We start from the raw sequence: 22030 nt of genomic DNA on the forward strand, positions 1-22030 counted from the left end.
TTAAGGTTATTAGAAAATAAACAGAACCTTACAGTTGAAGGGGACCTTGGGTCACCTAAGCCAATTGAATTAAATAGGTGAAAGGGATTGAGGCCAGTAACTTACTGGAGATTCTAGTGAGTCATTGGAAGCTGGTCTTGAGTGCCCTCTCAGGTACTTCCCATCTTATTATTAAGCATTTCTCCAGAACAGATGTTGTGTAAGGGTCTCTGAGGAGGAGGACAGAAAAATGAATCTCTTAAAATTATCTCCTTCCCACAGTTACTAAGAAATGTATGTGCCAGGTGATCCCAGTGGTGATAATAAGCATAAACAAGTGCAATTTGGTGGCTCTTGGTGTTTCTGTGCTTCAAGGTTGGGGTGGAGAATAGGCAGAGAAGAATCTTGATTAAGGAGAGACTGCAAAATCATGTATTTTTTGTTTTTGTGTTGTTTTTGCCCAGCATACCAGTTTTTGTGTTTTCACTTTGAGGCATGCAGCAAAACCTGGCCTAAAAGACCCCCCCTATAGCTTTTAGAGGATGATCTGCTCTTTTGAGTAGACACCAATCTGTTAACTAACGGAATAAACAGAAGAGTCCTGATATACTTTAAGTCAGTGAAGAATAAATGTTTCTATGTATACCTTCGTGATGGTATTTGTACAGAGATAATTAACACTTGAAAGTACTTTTGGGTTCCCTTCTGACCTGGTGGCTCGTTCTGTTTTGTTTTTACTTTAGACTGTGCTGGGCAGTATTAACTGGGCCTTTCTGGGAGTGGACGAAGCCCATCGGTTGAAGAATGATGACTCTTTATTGTATAAAACTCTGATTGATTTCAAGTCCAACCATAGGCTCCTGATTACGGGGACCCCTCTTCAGAATTCCCTCAAAGAGCTCTGGTCCTTGCTGCACTTTATTATGCCGGAGAAGTAAGCTCCTTCCTATGTGTTTCAAAAGATGCTAGAATGTCTGAAATGCCAATGCTCTTTAACTTTTTTAGTAAACCTTAGGGAAAACAGATGGCATGGTTTGGGGAAAGCAAAGCATTGAAGCAGCAACAAAAGTAGTAAAATGTTTCATAACAAATGATAGAAAGCTCAGAAATCAGTCTGTTAAGAAAGAAAGCATACTGTCTACCAAACATTTGAATCATTTAATGCTTTGGGGGAAATAATTGATAAATAGGAAACATCACACCTTCTCCCTGTTGTTATAAGGTGATCAATATAATTGAAAAAAGTATACGAGGTACACAATCTGACAAGTATTAAAAAATATCTTAAATCTAACCTTTTGATAACACTAGCACTGGGTTTAGGTCTCATTAAAATCTAACTTAGTAAAGAATTGTGGAATGTCTTTACTGAAAAGATTTTTGTGGGGAAGATGGTATGCACGTTTCATAAAACTTAAAATTATCCATTGGTGTTCAATGATACTTAAAATGAAATCTAAATTCTTTACCCTGATTTGGAATACCGTACTTAGTCTGACCCATCTCATACCACTTTCTCCATTACTAATTGTGCTCCAGCCATTCTGGCCATCTTTCTGTTCCTTTAACATGCCAAGCATTGCTATTCTTTTTGTCTGGAATGTTTTTTCTCCTCCTTATCTTCATATGGCCAGTCACTTATTAACATCTTTGCCTCAGCTTATATGATCACCTCCTTTTAGAGGTCTCCTCAGACCACTGAACCTCAAGTTCCTTATCAGACATGCTTATCATCCATACCCCGTTTTATTTTCTATATGGCACCTTTCTCTTTTTCATTTATTTCCTCATTCATACCATGTCATTAATTAAATTATGCATTCAGAAGTAGCAGAGATCTTATTTACTTTATTCATCCGTGGTCCACATTGCCTAGAATGGTACCTGGCATGCAGTAAACAGTTAAATTGAGAGTTGTCAAATTGACAGGTAAATGCTCCACAGTTTTGTTTTTTTTTTTAATTTAGAAAAGACTTGAGTGCCTACTGTATGCCATAAACTGAACAAATAGAGAAATGGTCCCTTTCCCCATGTGTTACCTTTTTTTTTAAATAGCCTATTGGGATATAATTTACATACCATAAAATGTACCATTGTAAATATACAAATTAATATTTTTTTAGTAAATTTATAGAATTGTGCAACCATTACCATTATCTACTTTTAGAATATTTTCCTCACTGAAAAAAGTTCCCTCTTGTCTGTTTGTAGTTAATCTCTGCCTCAACTTCTAGCCGTAGGCAATCACGAATCAGCTTTAATCTCTAGAGAATTTACCTTTTCTAGAAATTTCATCTAAATTGAATCCTAATAAGTAGTGTTTTGATTTTGGCTGCTTTTATTTAGCATAATAATTTTGAGATTCTCCCATGTTACAGAGTTTATTAGGAGTTATTTTCTTATTATGGAGTGATATTCCATTGTATGCACATCCAGTCACCAGTTGATGGATGTTTGGATTGCTTCAGTTTTGGATTATTTTGTCTTTGTGTGGACGTATGACTAGATCTATAGGAGTGAAATTGCCAGGTTGTTCAGAAAGTGTACATTTAACTTAAGAAACTACCGGCTGTTTTCCAAAGAGACTGTACCATTTTATATCCTCAGCAGAAATGTTTGACTTTTCTAGTTTGTCTGTATCATCACCAATACTTGGTGTATTGTCAGTCTTTTGGATTCTAGCTCTTCTGGTGGATGTGTAGTGGTATCTCATTGTGTTCTGACTTGCATTTGTATAATGACTAATAATATTGCACATCTTTTCCTGTGTTCATTAGCCATTTGTATATCTTTGGTGAAATATCTGTTCAAATCTTTTACCCATTTTTCAATTGGATTTTTTGCCTTCTGAGTTGAAGAGGTTTTTATTTTTATTTTTTAAGTAGTCTATATTGAAGTGCTTTATATTAGACTCAGATCTTCTCTAAGTAAAGGCTGTAATACTTCATTTCTCCAATGCAGGTGGATGCCTTTTATCTTTTGCCTTATTGTACTGGCTAGAACCTCCATGTTGAGTAGAATTGGTGGGAGTAGGATGTTACAGAATTTTTGTTAGGTACCCTTTATAAGGTTGAGGAAGTTTTCTTGTAATTCCTAGTGAGTGATGAATTGAGTGTTGGATTTTGTCATGTGCTGTTCTTTACCTGTTGAGGTGACCATGTGGTTTTTGCTGTTTATTCTACCAGTATGGTATGTAACATTAGTTCCTTTTTAGATTAAGCCAACCTTTTATTCCTGGGATAAATCCGAGTTGGTCAGAATGTTTAAGATTTATGTTACTTGTTTTTAAAATATTTGATTAGGATTCTCAGTGTTGCCTTGTGAGCTTTAGCTTCTGTTTGTGGGAAAATTTTTAATGACTATTTCTGTTTCTAGTTATAGGTCTATTCAGGTTTTCTATTGCATCTTGACTTAGTTTTGTTAATTTGTGTCTTTCTGACAATTTGTTTATTTCATCTAAGTTGTCTAATTTGTTGGCATAAAGCTGTAGTATTTCTTCATAATCCTTTTAATTTTTGAAGGATCAATACTGATCTAAATAATTTTTTGATTATGGCAATTTTGTGTCTCGTCTCTTGGTCTTTTTAGGTAAAGCTTTTAACAATTTTGGGGATGTTTTCAAAGAAACTGGCTTTGGACGTTATTTTGTTTTTTTCTCTATTTTAGAATTTCATTTATTTCTACTCTCATTTTTATTATTGCCTTCCTTTGTGTTTCATTTAATTTTCTTGTTTTCTGTTTTCTTAAGATGAAAGCTTAGATTATTGATTTAAGTCTCTTTCTTCCTTTTCTCAATATAGGTACTTAAAAGTGTAGGTTCCCCCCATGTCCTACTTGAGCTGCATCCCATAAATGTTGATATCTTGTGTTTTTGTTTTCATTCAGTTTCACCTATTTTTGAATATCTCTTTTGACTTTTTCTCTCATGCATGGCGGTTTTTTTTTTTTTGAGAAGTATGTTATTTAATTTCCAAATATTTAATTATTTCCCAAATGATCTGTAGTTTACTTTTATCTTAGAGAACATGCTTTAAATGAATTGTTACTTGTTACATGCTCTAGTATGTTTTCTGTCTTGGAGAATATATTCCATGTGTACTTGAAAAGAATAATGTTTATTCTGCTTTTGTTGGCTAGAATTCTATAAGTGTCCATTAAGTCAACTTGGTTAATAGTCTTCCTTCTGTATCTTTGCTGACTTCATGTCTAGTTGTTCTATCAGTAATTGAGAGTGAAGTATTTTAATATTTAACTACAGTTGTTGAATGACCTACTTCTTTCAGTTCTGTCAGTTTGGGGGTTCTGTTGTTAGGTATGTGCACATTTGTATTTGTTACATATTCCTGATTTATTGACCTTTTTATCATTATAAAATGTCCCTCTTTATCTTTAGTAATATTTCCTGTTCCTTAGGTCTATTTTGATTTTCTTATAGCTCCTCAGCTCTCTTCTGGTATCTGTTTGCATGGAATACTATTTTCCATTGTTTTACTTTGAACCTGTTTATTTGGATCTAAAATGTGTCTCTTATAGACAGCTAACAGTTGGATCTTCCTTTTTTCTCTAGTTAGACAATCTCTGCCTTTTGGTTGGAGTATTTAGTTCATTCACATTTAATGTAATTATTGATATGGTTGGATTTATGTCTGCTATTTTGCTTTTTCCCTCTGTATGTCATATTTCTTTTTTGTTTGTTTCTTTCTTACCGCCTTCTTTTGTTTCAACAAGTAGTTTTTAGTTTTCCATTTAGATTCTTCTGTTAATTGATTTTTTTAAGTTTTATTTTGTAGTGGTTGCTCTAAGGTTTTTAGTGTATACATCTTATCACAATTTTCTTAAAATTAATACTGATTTAATTTTGGTAAAATATAGGAACTTTTCTGCATCATAGTTCCATTTTCACCTCCTTCCTTGTGTTGTAAACCTAGGGCATCCGAGCTTCAGTAGTTGTGGCTTGCAGGCTCTAGAGCGCAGGCTCAGTAGTTGTTGCACATGGGCTTAGTTGCTCTGAGGCATGTGGGATCTTCCTGGACCAGGGATCGAACCCATGTCCCCTGCCTTGGAAGCTGGATTCTTAACCACTGTACCACCAGGGAAGTCCCTTCACCTTTTTTTTTTTTTGCGGTACGCGGGCCTCTCACTGTTGTGGCCTCTCCCGTTGCGGAGCACAGGCTCCGGACGCGCAGGCTCAGCGGCCATGGCTCACGGGCCCAGCCGCTCCGCGGCACGTGGGATCTTCCCGGACCAGGGCACGAACCCGCGTCCCCTGCATCGGCAGGCAGACTCTCAACCACTGCGCCACCAGGGAAGCCCCCTTCACCTTTATTTTTGAAGAGTAGTTTAAGACTCTTCAGGAGATGGACAGAGAAACTTGACTACTCTGATTATGCATGCGCTCACTATAGCTGTTAGTAGAACAGGCCTAGACTGTTTCCTTTTTTGCAGGTATCCTCACTATAGTATGCTTCTGAGAGAGGAGGCCCCTCTGCACCCCTGCTCCCTATGCCTTCCGTTAGAACAGGGTTTCTCAACCTTAGCACTATTGACATTTTGGGCTGGATAATTCTTTTTTACAGTGGGGGCTCTCCTTTGCATTATATGATGTTTGACAGCATCCTTGTCCACTACCCACTACATGCCAGAAATGACTCAGTTGGGACAACCAAAAATGTCTTGCAGCATTGCCAAGTGTACCCCAGAGGGGCAAAATTACCACCAGTTGAGAAGCACTACGTGAGCGGGTTCCTCAGTTCTTCCCACATTGCTCATTCTGTCCTCCTCCACCCTCCCCACCTCGTCTCACTGCTAATCTTTTGCCTGTCCTGTTTCCTGCTCACCTGGATCCTCTGTTCCTTCCATAGAGCTCTGTTAAGTCAACAGTAGTCACCTTTCTGAGGAGGGAGGCAGTTGCCCCCTTCTCTTTTTGAACATTGTATCCATTCTGTAATGAATACCCTGTCCATCATGTATTAGCAGAAGCCCATGTTTTTATAAAGTGTGCTTTTCAAAGGTTATATGTGCTGTAAAACAAATAGATAATGTATAAAAGTTTAGAGACAGTGGGGGTATCGATTATTAGTTATTAATCTTTGTTTTCTGAAATGGATAAGAATTTTCATGTATATTACTTTATAGTTTTTATATTGTTTTCTCATATCTAATTTTTGATACACTCTATACGTTTAGCCTCAGATTGTAATAAGAATATGCTATCGTAGAGAGATGATGAAAATGTGTCTCATATCACACGGTTAATAAGTGGGTGGACTGAGTTCAGTTTCTGGTCTTCTGTGACCGAGGCCAATGTCCTTTAAACTTCAAATTCTAAGAGAAATAGTGCATCCTTCATAGCACCACTGAGATGAACTAAAAGCATTCTACATAGTAGGGATCTTGAGGCACTGTGGGAACATATGTGCTTGATATTTAGAAAAAGAAATGTGATGCCTAGTTTCCTCCAATGAATGATTAGCTAAGATTTGCCCTTCTGTACTTGGCTACTGAAGTGGATGGTAGGGATTTTGGCTCCTAAATGGCCATAATTCATTTTTTGTTGCTGTTAAGCACCTGTGGCATTCCACCCAGCATGGGCTACATTTTGGAAAGAGAGGAACTTTGAATTACTTTTTCCATTAGAGATGATCCTTCAGATAGTGTCTGCCAAAGTTTTCCATATGGCCAGTTGGATTACTTATTGAAGGATGGATTGGGGTTAGAGATGCACTGTGTGTGTGTGTAAGAGAGGCTTTTCTCTTTGCAAACTTTGTTTTTAAAACATTATTATTTTCAAACATTTTTAAAAAAACATTATTTTTCACAAAGATGCGTGTATAAGAAGGAAACCCATTAGTTAAGGAGTGGAGATTTTCCTTTATTTCTGCCTGAGCTTACTGTGTGGATGACAAATCCTGTGAAGTATCTTCCCCACCCTTAGTGGTAGTTTCTGAGGTTCATTATGGCTCTATACAACCATTTGTTCTTTTTAAGGAAATGATCCACTGAAGAATTGTTATTGTACAGAAGAGAATTAGGTTTGCTCAGGTAACTTCTGGACTCTCCCCTCCTCAACTGTGATAGGCCGTTGTTCTCAACATCCAAAAGTTAGTCGTCTTTTTAACCAACTAAAATGCTGTTTCCTTTGTGCAGAGTCAGTCTGAGCACCTTTCCTGCATGGCGGCTCTGGCCAGGAGCCTACCCTTACTGTATGTTGTTAGTACCCTTATTATAGGTATATATCAGTGAGCCACTTTGTTTTGTATGTAGTATTTTGCAAAGCATGGAGCTTGGTATTAAAGATAGAGCTATGACTACATCAAAGAGTTCAGCTTATAAAGATAATCATGTGCACATATGTACTTCATGCCCACCCTACAAAATAACTCAGTTTGATAATTTTCAGAGATCTTACCTCTTAGTGTTGAAATCTTTTTTTACTTTTGCTTCTGCTGTCTAGGCCAGTCTGTGAATTTTTTTGCACTTTTCCTTTCACATATTTATCTCATGACTTCTAGTATAACATTCTCACTGCTTTGATTTAATTTTTTTCTTTGCTATTCCTCAGTAGAGTGAGCTTCTATTTTTCTAAAATCCCAAGGTCTGGAAAATTTAAATGATCAAAATTGTTTCTACTTTGGTGAGAGACATGTTAAATACAGAAGTTGATTAACAGGGAAATAACTAAAATAATGACTCTCTAGGCTGTGGTGTGGTATCATTATAAGTTCACCACGATGACCATATACCTTTTATATATGTGGTGTTATAAATTGACGGTTGTCTATTGCAGGGAACAGCAAACTTTTTCTTAAAGAACCTGGTAGTAAACATTTTCAACTTGTAGGCATTATGGTCTCTGTCACAGCTACTCATCTGCTGTATAGACAGAAAGCAGCCACAGGTAGTTCATAAATAATTCAATGTGTATATGAAGAAATAGTATCTCATATTAACTCCTTTAATGTAGTAAGAGTACACTAGGTGGGTGAAAATATTTGCTCCCTAAAACAGTAGGGGAAGTAAGTCTTGTAAAAAAAAAAAAAAGTTCATTATTTAAGTTTTTAGACTAGTAAAGTTTTAATTAATTATAATATGTGTTACATAAATTAAAACATTCTCTTGAAATTATCTCCCAGTTCTTCAGAAAATGGCCTGATATATAGTGATGGTCCCTCATTTCCAGTTGCCTCATGCATTTTGTGTATGAGATGGTATTAACATAGCTTAGTTTACATTGTTCCTTTTAATCCTCTTATCAGTTTTAACTCTTCATTTTATTTTATGTTCCTAGAGTGTCTTCATAGCAGTGTGACAAAATACAGTTTACTTTAGTTTTGTTGAGCTAGAAGCATTAATTATGTTTATAGATCTCTACCCCAAAAGATCATTTTGTCTGCTTCTCCGAACACGGTTGTTTCAGGCATTACCAGCTGTCACTAGGGCTGATACTGATGCCCCTAGTGCCTGATGAAATGCTTGGCCATTCATGAGTTCAGAAATGACAATGGCAGCAGACTCTTTTGACATCCTTTAGCCCGGTGACAGTGTTGGCATTTGCTGTCTTTGACTTTCTGTCTTATCAGAGAGCGTATTACATAGCTCTTGGTAATGTCGAGTCACTGAGTTTATCATTCTGGGACTTCACTGGCCTCAGCAGAGCTGGGCCTCCTGGTGTCAGAAAGCAGACCATGGGGCAGCACCTCACCCACTGGGCTCCAGTCTGCACACAAAACTAAACAACTTCTTCCAAGTGCTTTGCTGGCTTTCTAGTAGCAAGTCAGAGCATATTTTCCTAAGCCTCATGAAATAAATTTCTTTCAATTTTTATTTTTGAAAGAAATTTGATCATAATGTCCCGTACTGGATTTCTGCCACAAATCCTTTAGTGACCCAAAGATGGTTAAATTAAGATTTAAACAGGAGAAACTTTTATCTGTAGAGTTCAGGCAAAATTATTACGGGTGATAACATTTTAAAATTCATTAATAAATTTTGTGTCTCCAAGTTCTATTAGTATTAAGTTGTATCACTTATATTGCTCTTCTTGTCTGGGGGCTGTCACTTGTTTACTGTCATTATAATCCATTAACTTTTTAATCTATGAGCAGTGAGGATTACTGATGGAAGCTGTATAACTTGTACCTCTGACCAGTGATAGCTGTAATATCACCACTAATTATTCTTTGACCTCTGAATTTTGTTTTCCCAGTAAATTGCAGCTTATTAAAAGATACCTTATGATTAATTTTTCTGCCTAACATTTTATCACAGTAACTTATTATGTTACTTACATACTACTTGCATGATATACTGAAATATTTTGTGAACTCTAGATCCAGTCTCAGAATTGGAAACCTGCTGTTATCTAGTGTAGACTGATGGAATTGATTGAGTTGGTTTTCCCTTGCCTTTTTGTTTTCCCCTCTCTTGTATTCAAGAGCTAGTGACTGATAAAATTTATTTTTCCTTATAGGGAAGACTCTTTTTTTTTTTAACAGATTTTTTTTCCTATTTGGTTCCTTAAAAAAGAAATTTTAGTTGGAAAAATGTTTTTTTTCTTCTTTGTAATTAAGTAACACTATACTATGTCATCTCTAGGTTTGAGTTCTGGGAAGATTTTGAGGAAGACCATGGGAAAGGGAGAGAGAATGGCTATCAGAGTCTTCATAAGGTGCTAGAGCCTTTCCTTCTCCGGAGAGTGAAAAAAGATGTGGAGAAATCCCTTCCTGCCAAAGTGGAACAGATTCTCAGGGTGGAGATGTCAGCCCTTCAGAAACAGTATTACAAGTAAGTTATTGGCTGGGTTAAGCCTGAGTGGGATTAGGATCAGTACCAGGGGTACTTCCCTTGTGGTGCAATGGTTAAGAATCCACCTGCCAATGCAGAGGACACGGGTTCGATCCCTGGTCCGGGAAGATCCCACATGCTGTGAAGCAACTAACCCTGCGAGCCACAACTACTGAAGCCTGTGCACCCTAGAGCCCGTGCTCCACAACAAGAGAAGCCACCGCAATGAGAAACCCATGCACCACAGTGAGGAGTAGCCCCCGCTCGCCACAACTAGAGAAAGACCAAATGCAGCAGTGAAGACCCAGCGCAGCCAAAAATAAATAAATAAAATAAATAAATTTTTTGTTTTAAAAAAAGATCAGTACCAGGGGGCTCCCCTGGTGGCGCAGTGGTTAAAAATCTGCCTGCCAGTGCAGGGAACATGGGTTCGAGCCTTGGTCTGGGAAGATCCCACATGCCACGGAGCAACTAAGCCCGTGTGCCACAACTACTAAGCCTGTGCTCTAGAGCCTGCACGGCACAACTACTCAGCCCACGTGCCACAACTACTGAAGCCCGCATGCCTAGAGCCTGTGCTCTGCAGCAAGAGAAGCCACTGCAATGAGAAGCCCGTTTACTGCAACGAGTATCCCCCGCTCGCTCGCCGCAACTAGAGAAAGCCTGCGCGCAGCAACAAAGACCCAACGCAGCCAAAAATAAATAATAAGAAATAAATAAATAAATTTAAAAAAAAAAGATCAGTACCAGGAAGCCATGAGATATATAACCGACAAATAAACTGCCTTTTCCAGTGAAGCCTCAAGACAGATTTAAGTAGCAATTTATTTATGGTCAGAAAGAGGAAGATTTACTGTTCTTTCTTTTTTAGGTGAGAATTTGCACAGTACTTTTCATTATCTTAGTGGTCTGAAATATATGTTCTTAGGCTTATCCCCCTGCTAACAAACAGGCATGCTTTACTCATTCTCTTCTCTGCCATTCATTCAGTCATTTGCTTCAAGTTCTGCAACATGCGAGGCATTTTGCTAGATACTGGAAATATGAACGTGAATGGAATGTGTTCCTGTCAGAAGCCTGTTGTTTAGTAGAGAAGACAGACTAGAGACAAATAATACAAAGTGTTGTTGATAACTGAGGCATATGCAGGGGAGTGTGGAAGTTCAGAAGGAAAAGCACTCACCTCTGTACCAAAGGGTGAAGACTCTTCTTCTAGCACTCCAAGTGGCATGGGCAGGTTATGGACTTGGTTTAGGTTATAATATGTTAAAGGTAAAATGGTGGGTTTGAGACAGAGGGTGGTATATAAGGTACTTGTCATGGGCTTTCAGTTTTGATGATTTAAAGTTGGATCTGGAATGATTGGAAATAATTGTATTGTCATGAAAATTACAGTCTTTTAAAGTTAGAGGTCTGGTAATCTTTCTAATGATATTCCTTGCTTTTTTTTTTTTTTAACATTGTTACTGGAGTATAATTGCTTTATAATGTTGTGTTAGTTGCTGCTGTATAACAAAGTGAATCAGCTGTATGTATACATACATCCCCGTATCCCCTCCCTCTTGCGTCTCCCTCCCACCCTCCCTATCCCACCCCTCTAGGTGGTCACAAAGCACTGAGCTGATCTCCCTGTGCTATGCGGCTGCTTCCCCCTAGCTATCTGTTTTACCTTTGGTAGTGTATATATGTCCATGCCACTCTCACTTCGTCCCAGCTTACCCTTCCCCCTTCCCGTGTCCTCAAGTCCATTCTCTATGTCTGCGTCTTTAGTCCTGTCCTGCCCCTAGGTTCTTCAGAACCCCCCCAACCCTTTCTTTTTAGATTCCATATATATGTGTTAGCATACGGTATTTGTTTTTCTCTTTCTGACTACTTCGCTCTGTATGACAGTGTCTAGGTCCATCCATCTCACTACAAATAACTCAATTTCATTTCTTTTTATGGCCGAGTAATATTCGATTGTATATATGTGCCACATCTTCTATTCCTCTGTCGATGGACACTTAGGTTGCTTCCATGTCCTGGCTACTATAAATAGTGCTGCAATGAGTGTTGTGGTACATGACTCTTTTTGAATTATGGTTTTCTCAGGGTACATGCCCAGTAGTGGGATTGCTGGGTCATATGGTAGTTCTATTTTTAGTTTTTTAAGGAAGCTCCATACTGTTCTCCATAGTGGCTGTACCAATTTACTCCCTGCTTGTTCTTAATTAATACAACTGAATAAAAACAAGAATTTAATTTTCAAAAATTACTATCCAACTTTTTTGCTTAACACTGCCTTGATTTTTTTAAATTTTTTTAAATTTTTTTACATCTTTATTGGAGTATAATTGCTTTACAATGCTGTGTTAGTTTCTGCATTATAACAAACTGAATCAGTTATACATACACATATGATCCCATATCTCTTCCTCCTTGCGTCTCCCTCCCTCCCACCCTCCCTATCTCACCCCTCCACGCAGTCACAAAGCACCGAGCTGATCTCCCTGTGCTATGCGGCTGCTTCCCACTAGCTACCTACCTTACGTTTGGTAGTGTATATATGTCCATGCCTCTCTGTCTCTTTGTCACAGCTCACCCTTCCCTCTCCCCATATCCTCAAGTCCGTTCTCTAGTAGGTCTGTGTCTTTATTCCTGTCTTACCCCTAGGTTCTTCATGACATTTTTTTTTCTTAAATTCCATATATATGTGTTAGCATACGGTATTTGTCTTTCTCTTTCTGACTTCACTCTGTATGACAGACTCTAGGTCTGTCCACCTCATTACAAATAGCTCAATTTCGTTTCTTTTTATGGCTGAGTAATAGTCCATTGTATATATGTGCCACATCTTCTTTATCCATTCATCCGATAATGGACACTTAGGTTGTTTCCATCTCCGGGCTATTGTAAATAGAGCTGCAATGAACTTTTTGGTACATGACTCTTTTTGAATTTTGGTTTTCTCAGGGTATATGCCCAGTAGTGGGATTGCTGGGTCATATGGTAGTTCTATTAGTAGTTTTTTAAGGAACCTCCATACTGTTCTCCATAGTGGCTGTACCAATTCACATTCCCACCAGCAGTGCAAGAGTGTTCCCTTTTCTCCACACCCTGTCCAGCATTTATTGTTTCTAGATTTTTTGTTGATGGCCATTCTGACTGGTGTGAGATGATATCTCATTGTAGTTTTGATTTGCATTTCTCTAATGATTAATGATGTTGAGCATTCTTTCATGTGTTTGTTGGCAGTCTGTATATGTTCTTTGGAGAAATGTCTGTTTAGGTCTTCTGCCCATGTTTGGATTGGGTTTTTTGTTTTTTTGTTATTGAGCTGCATGAGCTGCTTGTAAACTTTGGAGATTAATCCTTTGTCAGTTGCTTCATTTGCAAATATTTGCTCCCATTCTGAGGGTTGTCTTTTGGTCTTGTTTATGGTTTCCTTTGCTGTGCAAAAGCTTTTAAGTTTCATTAGGTCCCATTTGTTTATTTCTGTTTTTATTTCCATTTCTCTAGGAGGTGGGTCAAAAAGGATCTTGCTGTGATTTATGTCATAGAGTGTTCTGCCTATGTTTTCCTCTAAGAGATTGATAGTTTCTGGCCTTACATTTAGGTCTTTAATCCATTTTGAGCTTATTTTTGTGTATGGTGCTAGGGAGTGATCTAATGTCATACTTTTACATGTACCTGTCCAGTTTTCCCAGCACCACTTATTGAAGAGGCTGTCCTTTCTCCACTGTACATTCCTGCCTGCTTTATCAAAGATAAGGTGACCATATGTGCGTGGGTTTATCTCTGGGATTTCTATCCTGTTCCATTGATCTATCTTTCTGTTTTTGTGCCAGTACCATACTGTCTTGATTACTATAGCTTTGTAGTATAGTCTGAAGTCAGGGAGCCTGATTCCTCCAGCTCTGTTTTTCGTTCTCAAGATTGCTCTGGCTATTCGGGATCTTTTGTGTTTCCATACAAATTGTGAAATTTTTTGTTCTAATTCTGTGAAAAATGCCAGTGGTAGTTTGATAGGGATTGCATTGAATCTGTAGATTGCTTTGGGTAGTAGAGTCATTTTCACAATGTTGATTCTTCCAATCCAAGAACATGGTATATCTCTCCATCTATTTGTATCATCTTTAATTTGTTTCATCAGTGTCTTATAATTCTCTGCTGCATGCAGGTCTTTTGTCTCCTTAGGTAGGTTTATTCCTAGATATTTTATTCTTTTTGTTGCAATGGTAAGTGGGAGTGTTCTCTTGATTTCACTTTCAGATTTTTCATCATTAGTGTATAGGAATGCCAGAGATTTCTGTGCATTAATTTTGTATGCTGCTACTTTACCAAATTCATTGATTAGCTCTAGTAGTTTTCTGGTAGCATCTTTAGGATTCTCTATGTATAGTAAGTATCATGTCATCTGCAAACAGTGACAGCTTTACTTCTTCTTTTCCGATTTGGATTCCTTTTATTTCCTTTTCTTCTCTGATTGGTGTGGCTAAAACTTCCAAAGCTATGTTGAATAAGAGTGGTGAGAGTGGGCAACCTTGTCTTGTTCCTGATCTTAGCGGAAATGCTTTCAGTTTTTCACCGTTGAGGATGATGTTGCCTGTGGGTTTGTCATATATGGCCTTTATTATGTTGAGGAAAGTTCCCTCTGTGCCTACTTTCTGCAGGGTTTTTATCATAAATGGGTGTTGAATTTTGTCGAAAGCTTTCTCTGTATCTGTTGAGATGATCATATGGTTTTTCTCCTTCAATTTGTTAATATGGTGTATCACGTTGATTGATTTGCGTATATTGAAGAATCCTTGCGTCCCTGGGATAAATCCCACTTGATCATGGTGTATGATCCTTTTAATGTGCTGTTGGATTCTGTTTGCTAGTATTTTGTTGAGGATTTTTGCATCTATGTTCATCAGTGATATTGGCCTATAGGATAGGTGTTAGCTCTTCTCTAAATGTTTGATAGAATTTGCCTGTGAAGCCATCTGGTCCTGGGCTTTTGTTTGTTGGAAGATTTTTAATCACAGTTTCAATTTCAGTGCTTTTGATTGGTTTGTTCTTATTTTCTATTTCTTCCTGATTCAGTCTTGGCAGGTTGTGCATTTCTAAGAATTTGTCCATTCCTTCCACGTTGTCCATTTTATTGGCATAGAGTTGCTTGTAGTAATCTCTCATGATATTTTGTATTTTTGCAGTGTCAGTTGTTACTCCTCCTTTTTCATTTCTAATTCTATTGATTTGAGTCTTCTCCCTTTTTTTCTTGATGAGTCTGGCTAATGGTTTATCAATTTTGTTTATCTTCTCAAGGAACCAGCTTTTAGTTTTATTGATCTTCGCTATCATTTCCTTCATTTCTTTTTCATTTATTTCTGATCTGATTTTTATGATTTCTTTCCTTCTGCTAACTTTGGGGGTTTTTTGTTCTTCTTTCTCTAATTGCTTTAGGTGCAAGGTTAGGTTGTTTATTCGAAATGTTTCCTGTTTCTTAAGGTGGGTTTGTGTTGCTATAATCTTCCCTCTTAGAACTGCTTTCGCTGCATCCCATAGGTTTTTGGTCGTCGTGTCTCCATTGTCATTTGTTTCTAGGTATTTTTTGATTTCCTCTTTGATTTCTTCAGTGATCACTTCGTTATTAAGTAGTGTATTGTTTAGCCTCCATGTGTTTGTAATTTTTACAGATCTTTTCCTGTAATTGATATCTAGTCTCATAGCATTGTGGTCGGAAAAGATACTTGATACAATTTCAATATTCTTAAATTTACCGAGGCTTGATTTGTGACCCAAGATATGCTCTAACCTGGAGAATGTTCCATGAGCACTTGAGAAAAATGTGTATTCTGTTGTTTTTGGATGGAATGTCCTATAAATATCAACTAAGTCCATCTTGTTTAATGTATCATTTAAAGCTTGTGTTTCCTTATTTATTTTCATTTTGGATGAGCTGTCCATTGGTGAAAGTGGGGTGTTAAAGTCCCCTACTATGAATGTGTTACTGTCGATTTCCCCTTTTATGGCTGTTAGTATTTGTCTTATGTATTGAGGTGCTCCTATGTTGGGTGCATAAATATTTACAGTTGTTATATTTTCTTCTTTGATCGATCCCTTGATCATTATGTAGTGTCCTTCTTTGCTCTTGTAATATTCTTTATTTTAAAGTCTATTTTGTCTGATACGAGAATTGCTACTCCAGCTTTCTTTTGGTTTCCATTTGCATGGAATATCTTTTTCCATCCCCTTACTTTCAGTCTGTATGTGTTTCTAGGTCTGAAGTGGGTCTCTTGTAGACAGCATATATATGGGTCTTCTTTTTGAATCTATTCAGCCAATCTGTGTCTTTTGGTGGGAGCATTTAGTCCATTTACATTTAAGGTAATTATCGATATTTATGTTCCTATTCCCATTTTCTTAATTGTTTTGGGTTTGTTATTGTAGGTCGTTTCCTTCTCTTGTGTTTCTTGCCCAGAGAAGTTCCTTTAGCATTTGTTGTAAAGCTGCTTTGGTGGTGCTGAACTGTCTCAGCCTTTGCTTGTCTGTAAAGGTTTTAATTTCTCCATCAAATCTGAATGAGATCCTTGCTGGGTAGAGTAATCTTGGTTGCAGGTTTTTCTCCTTCATCACTTTAAATATGTCCTGCCAGTCCCTTCTGGCTTGCAGAGTTCCTGCTGAAAGATCAGCTGTTAACCTTATGGGGATTCCCTTGTGTGTTATTTGTTGTTTTTCCCTTGCTGCTTTTAATATGTTTTCTTTTATTTAATTTTTGACAGTTTAATATGTGTCTTGGCATATTTCTCCTTGGATTTATCCTGTATGGCACTCTCTGTGCTTCCTGGACTTGATTAACTATTTCTGCCTTGATTTTTAAAAATCTTTTTATTGTGCGAAATCTCAAATACATACAAAAATAGAATGGTGTGTATCCATAATCCAGCTTTTATATTTACTGACTCCTGGCCAGTCTTAGTTCATCTGTATCTTCTTTTGCATCCCCATTTCCACCCCCAGGTCATACGAAACATATTCCAGGTCCAAATCATAAGTGTTTCTGTATATCTCTAAAAAATAAGGACTCTTAAGAGTTAAGTAAAAAAAACCCCAAAACCCCCCAAGCTCATGGAGCAGATTGGTGGTTGCCAGAGCCAGGTGTTGAGGATGGTGAGAGAAATGGGTGAAGGGAGTCAAAAGGTTACAGACTTCAGCTATGAAATGTATGTCACGGGGATGAAATGTACAGCATGGTGACAATAATTAATAATTCTGAAGTGCATTTTTTTTTGAAATATGCAAGAGAGTAGATCATAAAAGTCCTCATCACAAGGGAAAAAAAGTTGTAGCTATTTATGGTGATGGATGGTAACTAGACATTGTGGTGATCATTCTGCAATGAATACAAATATCTCATCATGTTTTATGCATCTGAAACGAATATGACGTTCTATACCTCAATTAAAAAAAGTTAAGCATAATTTCAATGCTATTTTTATTATGCCTAAACCCCCCCCCCCGTAATTCCTTACTATTTTTATAATGTACAGTGAGTGTTTACGTTTTCCTGGTTGTCCTAGACACACACACACACACACACACACACACACACACACACACACATTTTGCTTGTTTGCATTGGGATCTAAGTAAGCTCCATACATGATGATTGGTTGACGTATCTCTTAAGTTTATTTTAAGTCATTTTCCCCTCTGTCCTTCTAAATTTTTGAGTGAAGAAACTGGGTTTGTGTTCCATAAATTTTTTTCACAGCCTGGATTTTGCTCATTCCAGCTCCATGGCATCATTTAATATTTTCCTGAGAACACATTGTTTCCTTTACATTCACAGATAAGTGTAGAAGGTTGGTTAGACCCAGAATCCGTGTATTTCACAGAATGCAGTCTATCATAGGAGGTTGTCTTCTTGTGATATTAGCAAATGTTGATGAGCATTGCCTAGATCATTAATTCATTAGGGATTACAAAGTGGTAATATTCAACTTTTGTTACTCCTTTGTTTATTAGGTGGAATACTTCTGTAAAAAGAAACTTCCCCACATCAATGAGGAACAGTTCATATAGGAAAGACAGAATAAATGCATGGTTCTTTCTGATTTTCGAATTTAAAATTTTTCATCTATTTACTGTTTTTTTAAATTGAAATACAGTTGTCCCTTGGTAACTACAGGGGTTTGGTTCCAGGGAGCCCCCTGGCCCTCCGCTCGGATACCAAAATCTATGGATCCTTAAGTTCCTTACATAAAATGGCAAAGTATAGTTGGCTCTCTGTATTTGCAGGTGTGGAACCTGTGGATGCGGATGGCTGACTGTACATTTGACATATAATGTTGTACAGTTTAAGGTGTGTAGCATGTTAATCTGATGCATTCATATATTTTAATCTGATGGCCATTGTGATAATTAGCCCCTCTATCACATTACATGATGATCCCTTCTTTTTAGTGGTTGGGATTGTTAAATCTAGTCTCTTAGCAAGGTTGATGATTATATAATACATTGTTGTTGTCTGTATTCACTGTACTGTGCATTAGATCTCTAGGGATTATTTACTACCCATTCCAGGTTTGTACCCTTAAACATTTGTCCTATCCCCCACTCCCCGCCCCCTGGTAACCACTATTTTACTTTCAGTTTGGCTGTTTTAGATTCCACATATACATGATATCATACGTTACTTGTCTATCTCTGTCTGACTTATCTTACACAACATAGTGTGTTCAAGGTTCATCCATGTTGAATTTTTGACGTTTTCAAAAGAAAAAATGGATTATCTATCTTCCTTCAAAGGTTTGACCAATGAGACTTATTGGTACGATTTCAATATTTTTGTATGATTATTGATTCATCAATAAACATATTTATTTCTGTTTTATTCTGTTGCAGTTATTATCTATACTCATGGTCTAATGGTCCCAGTTTTAGCCAGTGGGAGCTTGTTCAAGTTCTTTTGACAAAATCCAAGTTGTAGTTGATAGCTTTGCTTTCTGGAATGATAAAATGCTCAGATTCGTCTGGTTCATTTCCTGCCCCAGAACTAGAGTCAGCCAAAAAGCTTCACATCCTGTTTCATTGGAAAATGATATTTGGAGGTCACAGATGGCACTGGGGGTGCTCTTTGCAACTGCAGTGGACATTATTCACTGGTCTTTAAAGTGGACAGAGTTAGGAAATTTGTTTGTTTTTAAAGATAAAAATACATCATGAGTTTTGTCCAGTTAAATAGTACTACAGAAATTTTATTTGACCTTAATGAACTTATACCCATGCCAAAAATTCGACTTCTCAAGTGCACCAGCCTAATTCACACTACACACACAGTCTTAAAATAATGGTGCCAGGATTACCACTAGCAAGATGAAGAACAAAAACAGGTTAAGGTTTTTTAAAATAGTATTTTTTTGTTTGTTTTTAAAGGTATATCCCACTAGAAATGGTAAGAGGCTTAAAGCACTTGAGATGGTTTTTCTTCTCTTTGGTTAGGTACTGACTAGATACAATAGTTTATTTACTTCATTTTAGCGGTTTTTTTTTTTTTTTTTTTAGAGATTGGTTTGTTTAATTTTGTTCATGATTATTTATAATATTTATAGAGTTCTGAAGGCAAAACTGCCATGCCTGGTATGTTCAGAGATATCTGGCTTCTATCCTTTTCTCCCCCATTCTAGTCCCTCTTTTCCTTAGGTAATAATTACTTTTATATTTAAAAATCTTAATGTTTATCTTTCCTTTATTTGTTAATTTTTAAAATATAAGCAGATGTTAACTTTTCTTATTGCCTCCTTCTGCAAGTGGTAGCATGCTGTATGCATTTTTCTATACCTTACTTTTTTCACTTAGTGATGGGAATCGGCTGTGCTGGAGAGCACTCCATAGTAGTTTATAGAGACAGTCCTTTCTTTTTACAACTAAATAGTGGATCTGTAGCATAGTTTATTCAACTAGTCTCCTAGTGATGGACATTTGGATAGTTTCAAATACTTTTATAAATAGTGCTACGGTGAGAATCCTTGAGAATTCCTCTTTGAGATGGATTCCTAAAAGTGTGATTGCTAAAAGTGTGAAGAAATTTCACTACTCAGAAAAAAAGCAGTTCTAATATTTTCAAACTGGGATATAAAACATACTCGTTATGAACACTGTATTATGTAAAATACCCTTTTACAACAGTTTAAATGGATATGTAGCTTCTATCTTCTTTTTTTTTTTAAACATTTATTTACGTATTTATTTGGCTGTGCCGGCTCTTAGTTGCGGCATGTGGGATCTTTTAGATGTGGCACGCAGGCTCTTAGTTGAGGCATGCAAGATCTAGTTCCCTCACCAGGGGTGGAACCCAGCCCGCCTGCATTGGGAGCGTGGAGTCTTAACTGCTGGACCACCAGGGAAGTCCCTGTAGCTTCTATCTTTGGTATATCTAATTTATTTAACTGATTTTCTAATTTGAGACAGCTTAATTTCCACTTTTATACTACAATAAAGACTGCTTCAGTGACAGTCATTGTTTATATAAAATACATATATGTAATATATGTTCTATGAATATATATATTTTGTTGCTATTATTTTCTTTTAATATTCCTGTGTTCATCCAGGTTGAAATAGCCAATAGAATGATTAATGGTCTGAATCTGACTGGAGATGTGTGAGGGTTCCTGGTTAGGTGGCAGGAGATATAAAATAAAGCATCCCTCCCTGCCTTTTTAACGCCCCCACCCCCCGCCGCCTCCCACCCTCAGTAACACTATTTCCTTTTATAATCTGCTGGTATCCCCAACTCTCTTTCTTTGAATCTAATAATATCATTATTATCTTAATTTGCAGATGGATTCTGACTAGAAATTACAAGGCTCTTGCCAAAGGAACAAGAGGCAGCACATCTGGTTTCCTTAATATTGTGATGGAACTGAAAAAGTGCTGCAACCACTGTTATCTCATTAAACCTCCTGAAGAAAACGAAAGGGAAAATGGACAGGAGATTCTTCTGGTGTGTGCTTACCTTGTTTGTAATTGCTTTCTTAAAGACACTTTAGTTTCTATAGATGCTTTTTATCAAAATGCTCCTTTTCCTCCTTGGTAATTTCAAGGAGCATCAAAAGAAGCTTTAAAAACAGGTGAGAAAGGTCAAATAGCTAGGAAAAATCTGGAAAGTATATTGTCACAGATACTAGGTAAAGAGCATTTTAGGAATTGCTTGTCAGCTAGATTGCAGAAGTCTTCCAAAAGCTTAAAGATGATTTTAAAAATATGAACTCTTATTAGAGAGGAAGGGCAGATTGAAGTATGCTTTTGAACATGATGATTAGAATGTCTTTTCAATCTTCAGTCCTTGATCAGGAGCAGTGGGAAGCTGATTCTATTAGATAAACTGTTGACAAGACTTCGAGAAAGAGGGAACAGAGTCCTTATCTTCTCTCAGATGGTGAGAATGTTGGATATCCTGGCTGAGTACCTGACTATTAAGCACTATCCTTTCCAGGTGAGGATGCTTGGTACTTGGGGTCTCTCCCTTCCTCCTTTCCTCCCTCCCTCCCTCTAGGTTGTATGCTTTGCTTGCTAAATTATCCTAAAGGAGAAAACAAGAGTTTTCTTGTTTCAAACAAATTGAGATTAAGGTTCCAGGCGGGTCTTAATTTTTACTTCCATGCCTTTAGGCTACCCTGTAATGAACAAGATCATGGGAGATTATTCTTTTTTGGTGGGCGAGGGATGGGGATTAGAGAAAGGAAAATTGGGCAAGAGAAGTGTTGTTAGATGGTATCTTACATCTCTGAGCCTGTGGTAAAAGTAGCGAGGAAGGAAGTGTGAACCTGATGACAGAAGCCCAAATCCTAAGAAAGAAAGAAAAAGAGAGGTGACAGTGTTTTATATTCCACCCCAAAGGAAGCTGACCCTGGCCGTGAGGCTGGGGAACTTAGGAGAACAGTATACTTGAAACCTTGCTCGTCCCTGAATATACTTTGCAGAATTATAATTTTGGGTTTTTGTCTTCATTCATTAATCTCTTGTAAGATGAGAAAAATAAGGGGGAAAAAGTTTCTTCATAATATTTTTCTACGTGTTAGACAATGGGAAACTTATCTCTGATTTATTTATAGACGTGTGCAATTTACCTTGACTTTTGGCCTAATAATTTTATAATGCCTTGATTTTTTAAAAAAATTAATTAATTTTATTTTTGGCTGTGTTGGGTCTTTGTTGCTGCACGCGAGCTTTCTCTAGTTGCGGTGAGCGGGGGCTACTCTTCGTTGCGGTGCGTAGGTCTCTCATTGCAGTGGCTTCT

The 22030-nt window shown here is 37.3% G+C and overlaps 1 protein-coding gene across 6 annotated transcripts in view; it reads left to right on the forward strand.

The window, feature by feature from the left end:
* The window catches only part of CHD2 (chromodomain helicase DNA binding protein 2), a 126184-nt gene that overhangs the window by 46347 nt on the left and 57807 nt on the right, over positions 1 to 22030 (forward strand). For all 6 annotated transcript variants that reach the window (XM_027083152.1, XM_027083149.1, XM_027083148.1 and 3 more), the window contains 4 exons: positions 723 to 913; positions 9574 to 9762; positions 20572 to 20734; positions 21074 to 21226. In XM_027083152.1, coding sequence (XP_026938953.1) covers positions 723 to 913; positions 9574 to 9762; positions 20572 to 20734; positions 21074 to 21226 — 696 coding nt within the window. The remainder of the gene's footprint in view (positions 1 to 722; positions 914 to 9573; positions 9763 to 20571; positions 20735 to 21073; positions 21227 to 22030) is intronic.

Source organism: Aethalodelphis obliquidens, unplaced genomic scaffold, assembly GCF_003676395.1.
Source record: "Aethalodelphis obliquidens isolate GAN/ISIS:26980383/991018 unplaced genomic scaffold, ASM367639v1 scaffold49, whole genome shotgun sequence".
NCBI lineage: Eukaryota > Metazoa > Chordata > Mammalia > Artiodactyla > Delphinidae > Aethalodelphis > Aethalodelphis obliquidens.